This window comes from Onychostoma macrolepis, chromosome 01, assembly GCF_012432095.1.
Source record: "Onychostoma macrolepis isolate SWU-2019 chromosome 01, ASM1243209v1, whole genome shotgun sequence".
In the NCBI taxonomy this organism is placed as follows: Eukaryota; Metazoa; Chordata; class Actinopteri; order Cypriniformes; family Cyprinidae; genus Onychostoma; species Onychostoma macrolepis.
In genome coordinates this window covers 15,931,138-15,946,574 of record NC_081155.1, presented here as the reverse complement: position 1 = coordinate 15,946,574, position 15,437 = coordinate 15,931,138, and the positions used below count along the sequence as shown (strand labels likewise).

Genomic DNA, 15,437 nt, shown 5'->3' with positions numbered 1-15,437 from the left:
AGAATTTCAGTCTTTTACTTTTTTCTTTATTACAGTCTCTGAACACCCATGTTTTTTTTTTTTTTACTTTACAGCCTATAAAAATATCAAAACTAATTTTCAGAAACTAAAAAAATACTTTATGTTCATAATAAAAGTTGTTTTTTAAATTGTATTTGAATCTATTAAAAAAAAAAAACACACATATCTAACCACAAGGTCCTTGATGGATATAATTACGGGTCCTGGAGGTTCAGTTAGGGAACAGCCTAAGGACTGATGACCTTTTCGTGCTTGGCGCTCCTGCCTGACCTTTCAGTGTAACCGGACCTCAGAAGCTGAGACTGTCCAGCATTACCTGATCCACAGCTGTAGTGATAAGACAAAACACTACTGCACACCTGCTCAGGTGTCACTTTGAGCTCAAGAGCAGGTGTGGCAGAGAGAGAGAGAGGAACAAGAATAAGATATGAAGTCACTCAGAAGGACAGATCTGTAGCGCTCTAGTTAGTCACCTTCAAATGATCCCCTTCATTTCTCAATTTCTCAAAAGCTAATTTCACAGGCGGTTACTTGGATTTGGACTCGCTGGAAAATAATTCATTCTTCATTCTTTCTGACAAGGATTAAACTGACTGAGGGCCTTGGATTCCCAGTATCACTTTTTCACTTCCTAAGTGGATCGGTGTCACTGTCATCCAAGATGGAGTGAAGATGAGAGGACGAGAGCAGAGTCATGGCTTCTTCCCAGACAGCAGGAGAGACGGAGCGGCCCGTTTCACAGGGAGGAAGCCGACAGGAGAGGGTAAGGGAGCATGACCAGCAGTATTTCATGTCACAGTGTTTGCGGGTGTCCTTGTGTCTCAGACACTTTTAAATTATATCAAGGCTGACAAGGTGGGTCTATCACAGCAGCTTCCACGTATCCTCTGCTGTCACGCTTTCCATCATTAAACAATGAATACACTTGCATGAACAACTTGGTCATTAAGCTTTCAAACATATATTTTCCACTTTTTATTTTTTAATGAAGCATGCCTTTTCATGTAAATATCAAAGTTCAAAGTATTTGTTTGTTTGTTTGTTTGTTTGTTTGTTTGTTTAACTAATTAAGGGTCTAAAGGTGTTTCTGCCTGTCTGGATTCCTTGTCACAGCAAAATGGCTTCCTGCATGTGACTTACACTACAAAATGGTTTTGATTTGGTGGACATTTATTACTTATATTTCAAAACCAAATAGCCTCACTGCTTATTTTTTTATATGCTAAACAATAATAGATTATGCCAAACAACTAATGGCAGCATTTTGTTTTTCAAGAAATTAAGTCTTTTAACAAAACATTTTCTTTTAATTGAATTTTTTATTTATTTATTTTTTACTTTAAGACATCATTATTTTCCCCCATATATATACACTACTGGTCGAAAGTTTGGAATAATTTAGATTTTGTAATGTTTTGAAAGGAGTCTCTTATTGCATTTATTTGATCGAAAATACAGAGGAAAAAAAAAACTGTAATATTGTGAAATGTTGTTACAATTTAAAAAAGCTGTTTTCTATTGTTAAATAAATATTTTTTTAAATGCAATTTATTCATGTGATGGCAAAGATTAATTTTAAGCAGCCATTACTTCAGTCTTCAGTGTCACATGATCACATGATTGGAAACTGTTGTGCTGCTTAATATTTTTATAGAAATCACTGATACACTACTATTCAAAAATTTGGGGTATAAAAAAATAGGCTACTTTTATTCAGAAAGGATGCATTGCAGTGAAGAAATTTATAATGTTACAAAAGATTTCTATTTCAAATAAACACTGTTCTTTTGAATTCTGTATTAATCAAATAATAAATAGAGCCATTTTCATATGATGATAATACAATGAATAAGAAATGTTTGCTGAGCAGTAAATCAGCATATAAGAATGATTTCTGAAGGATCACGTGACACTGAAGACTGGAGTGATGATGCTGAAAATTCAGCTTTGACATCACATGAATAAATTAAAATTTAAAACATATTCAAATGAAAAACTTATTTTAAATTCTAATAATATTACTGTTTCACTGTATTTTTAATCAAATAAATGCACCCTTGATGACTTCTTTCAAAATCATTAAAAAAACGTAATTACTTCCAAAGGTTTACTGTTAGTGCATTCCTTGCTATAATTTAAGAGTGTCTCTTATTTGTCATTGTTCTCAGGATGCGGTAGAGGACAGCACTGAATCTGGTGCTCTTGAGTTAGTCTCTGTCACAGAAGAGGACCTTCCTGTTGTCGAGACGCCCACCACGTTCAATGTGAGTTCCTTCAGCAGTCAAAACAGCCATTCCAGTCACTTCTACGACCCAGACGCGCAGGACCCTCACGTCCCCGTTGGGCTGCCCGCTGTGACGTCGGCTCCACTGCCTGTGTATAAAGACCATAACATTCTGATCCCACCAGCCCAGGTGTGCCCGTCATAAAGGTCCAGCCCTTCTTGGACGGTAAGCAGGCTTCTTGCTTTCTTGGTGTGTCTCACGTTGTGTAAGTACAATCTAATATGGCTTCAGCGTGTGCTTGACACGGCCAGTTACACAGGGGTTAGAGGACAGACACTTGAGGTGCTAACAGTGATCTAATCAGTCTTACTCCGCTGGCAGCACTGGCCTTTAGCAGACTGATTTTATTCAGCTGTCTCTCTCTCTCTCTCTCTCAGGAGAAAGACTGTCAGACTTGAAGTCTTTGTGTTGGCCATATGTGTCTCGCAGATTTCTGGCTCTTCTCATCATCTTGGGATTGCTAATTGTCTTGATTCTGGTTCTAGGAATAGGTTTGGGAGGTGAGTCTGTGTTTTTTTTTCTTTCTTTTTTGTAATTTGGGAGCAAAATTGTGTAAAATGCAATAAAATCAAGAATCTGTGATTTGTTCATTCTCTTTAATTTTTATTTGACAAAAGTACAAAGAAAAGATTTCCAAAGTTTTCACTGACCAATGTAAATGTATTTTGTAAATATGAACAAATTTTGATTTTGACGGCTGCAACACACTCCAAAATGTTGGGACAGAGGCACGTTTAACACTGTGTCACATGAACGGTCCTTTTAATTACAATGTTTAATTGTTTAGGAATTGAGGATACTAATTGTTAAAGTTCTGCAAGTAAAATTGTTGTCCAATATGGCTTGATACAAGACTTCAGATGCTCAGCAGTCTGTGATCATTGTTGTCTGATTCTCCTTTTCATGACTGGTCATACATTTTCAATAGGAGACAGATCTGTTGGCCAGTCTAGCACATTCACTACGAAACCACGCTGTTGTAGCACATGCAGACTGAGAGCTGGCATTGTCTTGATCTAATAACCATGGACTTCCCATGAAAGACATCATCTTGATGGCAGTATCTCTGTACAATCCCAATATATGCCTCCATGTCAATAGTACCTTCGCACATATGCCAGTCACTCATGCTGTTTGCTCTGCTGAACCCCCATACCATGACAGACGTTTGCTTTTGCTTCTGTCCTAATGAAAGTCTGGATGGTCACTTTGATCTTTGGGACGAGAACTCAAAATCCATTTTTCCAAGACACAAGTTGAAATGTGGACTCATCTGAGTACAGCACACATTTTCACTGTCTTTTTGACTATCTGAGATGAGCTCTGGCCCAGAGAACCTGGCAGCATCGCTGCAGAGAATTGGTGTATAGTTTTCTCCTAGAGTCACAGATTTTCAAGTTGCATTTCTTGATGCAGCAGCAGACTGTGATAAATGACAGTGGTTTTCTGAAGTACTCCTGAGCCCATGTGGCTATATTTAACACCGCAGCATGACGGTTTCTTATGCAATGCCATCTGAGGGCTCAAAGGTCAAGCACATTCAGCTGAGGTTTCCTGCCTTGCCCTATATGTAATGTGATTTCTCTGGATTCCCTGAATCTTTTCACAATATTACATATGGTAGTTGGTGAAAGACCTAAATTCTTTGATTTGTGATTTTTGATTTGCTTGACACTTCTCTCGTGAAATTTGGCACAAAGTGATGAGCCATGATACAGCTTTGCTTGCAAAGACTGAAATGCTCCTTTTATACCCAAACATGATACCTTCACCTATTACCAATTCACCTGCTTACTGTGAACGGTTTCAAAACATTTTAACATGGATATTCTATAACCTTTTCACTTTTATTTTGCCTCTGTCCCAACTTTTTTGGAATGTGTTGCAGCCGTCAAAAACCAAATTTGTTCATATTTACAAAATCCATTTACGTTGGTCAGTGAAAACTTTGGAAATCTTTTCTTTGTACTTTTGTCAATTAAATAAAAATGAAAGAGAATTAACAAATCACAGATTCTTGATTTTATTGCATTTTATAAAATGTCCCAACTTCTCTGGAATTGGGGTTGTAATATGCTGATTTGCTGCTCAAGAAACATTTCTTTTTATTATCAATACTGACAACAGTTGTGCTGCTTAATAGTTTTGTGGAAACTGTGGTAAAATTTGAACGTTTTGGGTAAGTACTAAATTAATACTTTTATTCAGCAAGGATGCGTTAAATTAAATTAAAAGGGACAATAAAGACATTTATAATGTTACAGTAGATTTCTATTTCAAATAAATGCTGTTTTGAACTTTCTATTTATCAAAGAATCCTGTAGAAAAATTGCATTACATTTTCCAATAATAATATAAAACAATACTATATTGTTTCTTGAGCAGCATATCATCATATTATAATAATTTTTGACATTGAAGACCGGAGTAATGATGAAAATTCAGCTTTGCCATCACAGAAATAAATTACATTTTAAAACATATTAAAATAAAAAAACAGTTATTTAATAATATTTCACAATATTACATTTTTTACTTAAAAAAAAAAAAACTTGATTCCAAATCCATACAAATATATTAACCTGTGTTTGGGCAGATTTGCCTAAACCTTACAAACTTAAACCTGACAAACTAAATAATGTCTAAATGGAAATAATAAAAAAATGTGTTAGGGTATAGGCTTACGGGGAAAAAATATATTATTAGCTTAGTAACAGACAAGAGAAGTCAAAAGCAATTCCCACCATGGCAAGAAAATATATGTGTGTGTGAAGGTAAGTAAGTATCCTCCTTATTAAATGAAACTCATCCTGAGCAGTGGGAACTGTAAATGTTTAATGAGCTCCACCCTGCTCTATGACGACAGCTCACTGCTAACAGATAATTGTGTAAACTTCCTTTAGACAGGAGTGTGTGTGTGTGTTTGTCACCATCATGCACTGGATCTCTTTTTCTCCAGTGGGTCTGAAGAGTTGCTCAGGAAAGTTTCGCTGTTTGTCGTCGGTTCAGTGTATCAGCAGAAATGCTGTGTGTGATGGAGTTGAGGACTGTGGAAATGGAGAAGACGAGCTCAACTGTGGTGGGTTGATCCTATCCGTCTCTTCTTGACCTTAAAGTCAACATATAATCAGAATCGACTCTATTTATTGTTTCAGTGCATGTTTCTGTTTATCCATACTCTAAATGATTCCAAAGAAAAAATGATATACAATCAACTTTGACACCAATTTTGTCCCCATGAGCAAATCTTTCACAATCCTCAAACCTGACCCTAACCTCTCTGTCTCTCTCTCAGTGCGTGTGAGCGGCAGGAGCTCTGTGCTGCAGGTGTTCAGTAGGGGCTCATGGAGGACTGTGTGCTCTGAAGGCTGGGACTCTCACCTGGGCTCTGTAGCCTGCAGACAACTGGGATATAACAGGTACAAAGAATTACAATGTACTATCAGACAATTATATTCCTCTGGAATATGTGGTCATAAGAAAATTTTGGCACCCCAGAAATTCAAAATTAGAAAAAAAAAAAAGGATTGAATACATGTACAGCAACACTGACAGTGAACAGCTCTTCATCAGACCATATGGCTTGAAATATCACATGCATTCAATTATTTTTCTACTTTTGGAGCTCTGGTTTGCTGACTTTTTCAGACTTTCGTGATTGAGCACCCTCATTGAGCTTTTTGCCTGCTGGATGTTTGCAATTTTTGTCTTTTTTCGTCTGGTACATCCAGTGCCGATCCTAGACTTCTGAGGGCCCTACGCTGGGGGGTTGTTGGGGTTGGTGGGGTATGAGTGGTTATGAACGAATGAATGAAACACATTTTTCCGTGTTTCGCTCCGTCCCGATTACGCTTTCAACTCGTTTTTTTAGTCTCAAGCAAGACTGTACGACATTCACGTTACATGATTTGAATGATTTTTAAGTAGAAAGGGCGACAGTACATCGCATTAAAAGAAATTATCATTCACGTTTTGATAACCGCTGGCCAAATTCAAATACGAAACTAAAATTAAATAATCTTTGAGAGCAAGGGGGCCCCCTGGTGTTTCGGGGGCCCTACGCAGCTTGCGTATTTTGCGTATAGAGAGGATCGGCTCTGTGTACATCTGATGTACTGATAAAGCTGCTTGTTTTCAAACTCCAATAGATTAAAATAAACTAAATCAACTGTAAAAATTATTTAATTTAAAAATAATACAGTTTTGTACATTTTTTAAATTCTGGTTTCAAGAGCCGAATTTGTGAATTACTGGATAAAGATGAAGGAAAATGAAAAATATTTTAAAAATATTTTTACTCAAAATTTCTACCCAATAAAATATTTCAGAGCTTGGAAAATAATAACTAGAAATATTTTTAAAAATTTGCATGGCATTTTTGGTGTACAAATTAGCACAAATTTGGTGTAATTTTCATAGGGTTCTGCTATTTACAGTATCAGCCGTCAGTGTCCTGCTCAGCGGGACAGGTGTGAAAGATCCAGACTATAATCTCAGTAACTTCAGATCTCCACTGACGATATTATCACCTCCCATGCCTGCTATTTAAGGAAAATTCATTTCCCAGAGCAAAGCAGGGATTTCTCCTTTTTAAATGCAGAAATATGGTGATACTTTTCTTGTGTGTGTGTGCTTGTATGAGTGTGTTTTCTTGCACTGTGTGGGTGTCTGCGAATTATACCGAGCCTCTGTTCCCGGTGGCCTCATTACCTGCATAGTTAATCCAATTAAAATCAGTCTGCCATTAAATGAAAGAAAGAAAAATTATCACAGCAAACGCTGTTTCACTTCAACTAGGTCAAGATGTTACATTTAACATCTGCATTCTTCTGTCTGTCTATTCATTTCAGAGGTCTGTTCTTAATGTTTGGCATCTTGGCACTTGAATTTAGTAGTTGTTTTGATCAAAAATAATGACTGATTACAGTCCCTCATGCTACGTCTCCTTAATAAGAGAACCAATCAGCACGTCTAAAGTCCATTGCTTTCATCTTTTCACGAGTAACAACTTCTGATTGAAAATAAATAAGGGTGAAATTGAGAGGGACAGAGAAAAAGCACTTATGTTGGGCATATAGTTTTGTGTATTTTAACATTTAATAACTATAAAATGATATCAATGTGAAAGAACTCAGTGCTCTTGCTTTAATGTAATTGTTTTGATTCAAACCTTTTTCCGATTGTATCATTTGACTAATGATTGCTCTTTTGTTGTCCCCTGTCTGATTGTAGCTATGTGAGCTCTACTGATGTTCCCATCTCCTCCATTGAAGCAGTCTTTCAGAATAATCTAGTGGCTCTTAATATCAACCAAACAGGCCTTCAAGACAACTTCAAGATCCAAAACTCTTCACACCTCAGGTAAACCTTCTTTTATACTGGTGTAGTTTTCAGGGCTCCAGACTGAACTAAATGGTCACAAAGTGCCAAAATAATTAGTTTACGAGAATATGAGAATAAAATACAAATGTTACTTTTGAATTAGACATAAAATAAATAATGATTCACAATTCAGTAAGGGAGTCATTTCTGACAATAGTAATGACTCTGAATGATTCACTGACTGGATGATTCTGGTTCAAATCACTTAAAGGAACAGTTCACAAAAAAAAAAAAAAAAAAATGCTGAAAATTTGCTCACCTTCAGGCTATTCAAGATGTGGATGAGTTTGTTTCTTCATCAGAATAGATTTGGAGAAATTTATCATCACATCACTTGCTCACCAATGGATCCTCTATAGTGAATGGGTGCCGTCAGAATGAGAGTCCAAACAGCTGATAACATCACAATAATCCACAAGTGATCTACATGACTCCAGTCCATCAAAGTCTTGTGAAGTGAAAAGCTATGTGTTTGTAATAAACAAATCCATGAAGTTTTTTTAAACTTAAATCCTTCCAACCAAAATATGTGACCCTGGACCACAAAACCTGTCTTAAGTGTCAATTTTTCGAAATTGAGATATATACATCATCTGAAAGCTGAATAAATAAGCTTTCCATTGGCGTATGGTTTGTTAGGATCAGACAATATTTGGCTGAGATACAACTGTTTGAAAATCTGAAATCTGAGGGTGCATAAAAATCTAAATATTGAGAAAATCTCCTTTAAAGTTGTCCAAATTAAGTTCTTAGCAATGCATATTACTAATCAAAAATTATGTTTTGATATATTTACGGTAAGAAATTTACGAAATATCTTCATGGAACATGATCTTTACTTAATATCCTAATGATTTTTGGCATAAAAGAAAAATTTATAATTTTGACCCATACAATGGGTACTTTGGCTATTGCTACAAATATACCCCTGTGACTTAAGACTGGTTTTGTGGTCCAGGGTCACATATTGACCTTTACCCATAATATTGCTTTCTCCAGTGAAAAAAGTCATCTTGTCTGAATCAGAAGAGAAATATGCACACAAGTGAAAACAGTCCAAAATAGTTCTAAACAAATATGTCTGTGGATTGTAATGTGAGAGGACAACAGGGGATGGACCTATACACTGGAAGTGTTATTATGGATTATGAAGGTATTTTGGTCATAAAGTTAAAATGCCTTAAAATGCACTTGTTTCTTACAAACAGGTTTTTGCTTGACCAGCCATGAATTAATAGACTGGAGTCATTATTTGTGGATTATTGTGATGTTTTTAGTAGCTGTTTGGACTCTAATTCTGACGGCACCCATTCACTGCAGAGGATTCATTGATTAGCAGGTGATGTAAAACTTGTAATAATAATGATGTAAATTTCTCTAAACCTGTTCCGATGAAGAAACAAACTCTTCTACATCTTGAATAGCCTGAGGGTGAGCAAATTTTCACCAAATTTATTATTTTTGATGAACTATTCCTTTAAGTGATTTGAATCAGAATCATCCAGCCAGTGTCAGAATCATTACTAAGGTCACAAATGACTCCCTTATTGAACTGAGTCAGCTTCTTTTCATGTCCAATTCAAAATTAACATGTTTTAATTAACATGAATGTCATTTAAAAAAAAGTAATCAACTAATATTGACAGCACTTGTGCCTTAGCTTAAAAATGAGCATTACAATCACTCTTTTTCTCAGATCTAAATCTAATTGATTCATGCCTGAGGAAGTGTTATTCAGGCCAAAGACTGTCAAATAAGATCAGTCCAGTGACTGACGCATTGCATGGCAGATTGTTCAATACTGACTCCAAACAATCTGAAGTGCTTCTGGAGATATATTGATGTTTAGAAGTGTGTTCAGTTCCTGATAAAGCAGTCAGGACTGTCTCTGAGTCTCAAAGCTGTGAGATCTCATGTATGAACACCTGAATGGCCTTTTTTTGGCAGCTGAGAGGAGATTTTAAGCAGATTCTGTCTTAAATAAAGCCATCTTGACTCCACACTGAAATGAAATGAGAGAGTTGATTTGCTTTTTAATACAAAGGTAAATGGAAGCATAGAAATGAAACCTGAAAACCTGTGTACACTGTAAAAAAAAAAAAAAAAGTTGAGCGAACTTAAAATTATTTTTACCAGCTTCAGCAGATTTTTGAGTTTGCTCAACTTATTTTTGTGGGAGATTCTCAAATTTTTGTTGTATAAACTTTGAGAAGTTGAGAAAACTCAAAAATCTGCTGAAGCTGGTTGCCTTAAAATTTTAAGTTGGCTCAACTTTTTTTTTTTTTACAGTGTAGTTCAAACAGAAAGATACTGATGGCATTACAAGTGTATTTTCTATTATTCCAGAAAAGCTCAATGCACTTCTGGTGTAGTGACTGCTGTCAAGTGTATAGGTGAGTGGTTGATGATATTGTTTTTTCTTTCTTTTTTCTCTCTCTCTTCTCCAAGGCTGCATTTATTTGATCAAAAATGCAGTGAAAACAAATGAATACTATTGCAATTTTATAATAACTATTTTCCTGTGATGCAAAACTAAAGTTTGGTGATTTTGCATGGTGTCTGTGAGTTTTCCACTCAGATCCAGTTTGTGTGTTGCGGTGTAGAGTGTGGCTCCAGGCCAGCCGTCAGCAGTCGTATTGTGGGAGGGAACGTGTCGAGGTCTGGGCTGGTCCCGTGGCAGGTCAGCCTGCATTACCAGAACCAGCTTCTGTGTGGAGGATCAGTCATCAGTGAGCGCTGGATTCTCACTGCTGCGCACTGTGTGTACGGGTGAGTATCATGTCATCCTTAGTGCAAAAAACAGGTCCGAGCTGGTTTTGTGCTGGTCCAGATGGGTTTATATTGGTCTGGTGCTGGTTCAGACTGGTTCATAATGGTCTGGTACTGGTCCAGACTGTTTTATGCTAGATGGATGCTCATCCAGACTGGTTTATGGTGGTTCTGTGCTGGTCCAGATGGGTTTATAATGGTCTGGTGCTGGTCTAGACTGTTTTATGCTAGCTAGATGCTAGTCCAGACTGGTTTATAATGGTCTAGTGCTGGTCCAGACTGTGTTATGCTAGTCAGATGATAGTCCAGACTGGTTTATGGTATTTCTGTGGTGGTCCAGATTGTTTTATGCTAGTTGGATGCTACTTCAGACTGGTTTATACTTGTTCTGAGCTGGTCCAGACTGGTATATAATGGTCTGGTACTGGTCCAGACTGTGTTATGCTAGTTGGATGCTAGACCAGACTGGTTTATAATGGCCTGGTATTGGTCCAGATTGTTTTATGCTAATTGGATGCTACTTCAGACTGGTTTATACAGGTTCTGTGCTGGTCCAGACTGGTTTGTGATGGTCTGGTCCTGGCCCAGACTGGTTTATACTGGTTTTGTGCTGGTTCAGCCTGGTTTATAATGTTCTGACACTGGTCCAGATTGTTTTATGCTATTTAGATGCTGGTCCAGGCTGGTTTATATTGGTTCTGTGCTGGCCCAGACTGTTTTATGTTGATTTGGTGCTGGTCCAGACTGGTTTATACTGGTTCTGCACTAGGACTGAGGGTGATCAGGGCTGGTTTATACTGATTTTGTGTCCGCTCAGTCAGGTTTATGCTGGTCCAGACTGGTTTACACGTATTCTATACTGGTTTAGACTCATGCTGGTTCTTTAGTGGTCCAGACTCATTTATCCTGATCTGGTACCAGTCCAAACTGGTTTATAAGTCAAGTCATTATTATTTGTATAGTGCTTTTAACAATGCAAATTGTGTCAAAGCAGCTTTACATCAGCTTGATATAAGCTGGGTGGCTTTATATCAGCTTTACAGTATTTAGACGGGGAAATAGTTTGTCGAAATAGTGTCATTCTCCTCTGGCCAGACAAAATCAGCAGTTTAAATCTAGGCTAAAGCAGAGTCAGATTGTGCAGGGGACTCATCTGGTTCCTGTGGTCTTGTCCCGATGGCTGTCTAGGTGACGAGGTCCTCACTGGGGATCAGTCTCTGGGGCTCATCTAGGTGTCCTGATCTCCGCTGACGTTCAGGGCTGTAGAGGTCATCTCTAGGTGCTGATCCACCATCTGACCTCGGAATAAGAAAGAAACAGACTAATATTAGCATAGAAGCCATTCTTCTTATGATGTAACAAGTACATCGGGTGTTTTGGGAAGTGTTCCCGGTTCCGGTTGACCTAATTAATGCAGCCTAACAATCCTTTAACGGATCTGAATTATTGAAATGCGGTAGTGTATTATGTTTAAGCGAGGTTAAAGAGATGGGTCTTTAATCTAGATTTAAACTGACAGAGTGTGTCTGCCTCCCGAACAGTGTTAGGTAGGTTGTTCCAGAGTTTTGGCACTAAAAGGTTCTGCCGCCCGCAGTTGATTTTGATATTCTAGGCATTATCAAATGGCCAGAGTTTTGAGATTGCAGCAGACGTGAAGGACTATAATGCGTCAAGAGCTCACTCAAATACTGAGGTGCCAAACCATTCAGGGCCTTATAGGTAATTAGCAAGATCCTAAAACTCTAGCTGCTGCATTTTGAACCAGCTGGAGTTTGTTTATTAAACGTGCAGAGCAACCACCCAATAAAGCATTACAATAATCTAGCCTCGAGGTCATGAACGCATTAATTAATGTTTCTGCATTTGACATTGAGAGCATAAGTCGCAATTTAGATATATATTTTAAGATGGAAAAATGCAGTTTTACAAATGCTAGAAACATGTCTTTCGAAGGAAAGATTGCTATCAAAAAGTACGCCTAGGTTCCTAACTGATGATGAAGAATTTACAGAGCAGCCATCAAGTATTAGACAGTTATCTAGGTTATTACATGCAAAAGTTTTTGGTCCAATAATTTTCTGAATTTAGCAGTAAGAAATTATACTGGTTCTGTGCTGGTCCAGACTAGTTTAAGTTGACCTGATATTGATCCAGCTGAGTTTATACCAGCTCTGGGCTCGTCCAGATTAGTTTATGATGGTCCAGTACATACAAATTTATGATTCTTTTTGTTCAAAGCTTTGCTCAGCCAGTGTTATGGGGCGTGTATGCTGGGATAATAGACCAGCCATTGAGTGGAACTGGAGCCCTCTCTGTGGAGAAAATCATATACCACGCCAACTACAGGCCAGGAGGACTCAGCTACAACATAGCTCTGATGAAGCTTAAACTACCTCTGTCTTTCAATAGTAAGAATTTGCTTCTTGCAATGGGCTGAAATATTTTTATAAACAGACTTTTAAATGGGAATATAATAATGGTTTTACTACAATACATCTCCTTTTTCTCCCTTCCCAGACCAAATAGTACCCATCTGTTTGCCCAGTTATGGCGAGAGCTTTGAGGATGGACAGATGTGTTTGATCTCAGGCTGGGGAGCCACAGTGGATGGTGGTGAGTGTTAGCACACTTTTAAGGGCACTTAATAGAGAAAAAGTTGAATGGCTGGTATTTATTGTGTAAATGCTTGTAGTAAACAAGTTTCACAGCTTTTGAAGACATGTTGAAGTATATTGCATTCAACTGAGTGTATTTTTTTAAGTCAATGCACATGTGTGTGTCGTGCAGGAGAGGCCAGTGTGTCCCTACATACCGCTCAGGTCCCATTACTGTCCAGCAGAGCCTGCCACAGACTGGGTCTGACCTCCTGGAACATCTGTGTGGGATTCTCAGAGGGTGGTGCTGGAACATGTCAGGTACTGCATCTGAGTAACATCACAATAAACTACAATAGCTGTTATTAAAGCAAGCACTCTTAAATGTATCTGCACCTTAGTTGAACCCCTAGTCTTCTGTCTGTAGGGGGACAGCGGAGGACCGCTGGCCTGTCAGGGGTCCGGGTGGACATTGGTGGGGGCAGCCAGCTGGGCTGAGAGCTGTGGACAAGAAAACAAACCAGGAATTTACACCAGCATTAGTGAAGCTCTCACATGGATTCAGCAACAAATGGAGGTATATATATACAGTGTGTATATATATATATATATATATATATATATATATGAATGAATAAAAATACACTTGGTGGGAAAATCAGTTCTGTTAAGCTGTCATTCTCAAAATCTCAAAGTATTTATTAACATTTTGACATTATTAATAATGAAAAAGTCAGAATGACTTAACTTTTGTTCTTTCTTAAATCTAATTTTGTTTACTTTTATATAATTTTGTTTTGTTTTGTAATGCAAGGGTTTTAACACATTCTCATTAAAGATGAATTTCCACAATGGTGTCAACAGCATCTCAAAACAAACATCGATTAGATAATATATTCAATACATTATAGGCCTACCATTCATTTATTTCAATGTAACACAAATGAAGTGTCTAAATCAGCTGAATTACTTAAAGGTAAATTAAAGGTAGTAACGTTTTCAATCTGGTGGGACACTCACCATGTGAACATTTGAACTTCCTTTGAACTTTGACCTCGGATGTACTTCCAACTTTTTTATATTTTAAAAATGCAAGTATTAACAAAATCCAGTTATTAAGATTCTTAATATTATTATTAATTTCCTTTTTTTTCATGCATGTTAGATCCTACACAAATGTTTAAAACTGCAAACAAAACTAAGTATATAAAAAAAATAAAATGTTAATTTAAAGTTAACTAGGCCTCTGATTAAGTAAAGGAGCTTTGGCGGGGTGATATTCAGTTACAGGATGACAAGCGAACTTGATTCTCATTGGCTAGTTAACACTCTGATTTATATTTCATTAACTGTGTTTGTGCTGATGAATAACTGACACACTTCCTGCTCCTCAGAGTCTCTGTGACCTTTGAAAAGGTTTTTGGGACACTGGAGTCATCTAGCGGCGATTGTGTTGTAAAACTGTTCTGCAGTTAATTGAACTGCAGACCCAACACAGAATTTGATACTAGCACAAGCTTTATATTTGGTTTAAATTTCATTAAGACATTCACAATCCTGTATTTATTCACATTAATATAACATTCAGCATTCAAACTGATAAATCGACTGATAATGGATTTTGGATACCTGCCTGTGTCCATCAGCTGCTAATAATGTTTGTGAAAATGTTTCCTTCTGAAAATACAAATAGTTTTTTTTTGTTTGTTTTTAATCAGAAAGAAGAGGATCAGCGGCGCTGAGGATCTCACAGTGAATGAGCTTCTATTTCAATACATAACATCCAACATGACTTATGAAGGAGAATATATATAATATATGATTCATTCTATAATTTTCACTCTATAATTTTGGATACAAATTCCGAATCCAATATAGATGAAAAATAGAAAAAAAATTAAGAGGACATTTACCATAATGTTTTAAAAATGTTTATTTTTCTTAGGTATTGGATTGTAGAAATGTTTTGTTTTTATAGATATTTAATATAAACAGTCTTTTAACATTTTTTTATTAAAAAATTGCAATTTAAGGGACATGAATGCAAAATTAAGCTTTATGTAATGTGGCAAGAGCAAATTGAAAAACAGGGTATACAAAATATATGTTTGAGATTATACTATGCATATGATGTTTCTTAAGAAAATTGTTAGAAAAAAAGTAGAATTATCATCAATGGAAATGAAATGTACACTAAATTATAGAATGACCCATATATTTAAATTGACCAGAATGCAATTCAGTAAAAATACTATTTACAGTTTATTTGTAAATTGTATCTATTTATTGTACATTATTCACTTGTTTATTTGTGCTGATTTATTTATCATTCATCCAAGCATGTCAAAACATTTTAGTGCATATATTTTTGTATGTAAGGCCAAAT

At 36.7% G+C, this 15,437-nt stretch overlaps 1 protein-coding gene across 1 annotated transcript; it reads left to right on the top strand.

Moving 5' to 3' along the window:
- The first annotated feature begins 514 nt into the window (after window positions 1-514).
- Window positions 515-14,852, top strand: tmprss3b (transmembrane serine protease 3b). Its single transcript, XM_058780366.1, is given in 14 exon segments — window positions 515-784; window positions 2,190-2,427; window positions 2,430-2,471; window positions 2,684-2,806; window positions 5,266-5,385; window positions 5,602-5,725; window positions 7,539-7,667; window positions 10,035-10,081; window positions 10,292-10,457; window positions 12,696-12,865; window positions 12,975-13,070; window positions 13,245-13,372; window positions 13,479-13,628; window positions 14,770-14,852. Coding segments are annotated over 14 exon segments (1,626 nt in total). The 5' UTR covers window positions 515-715; the 3' UTR covers window positions 14,794-14,852.
- Window positions 14,853-15,437: the final 585 nt, after the last annotated feature.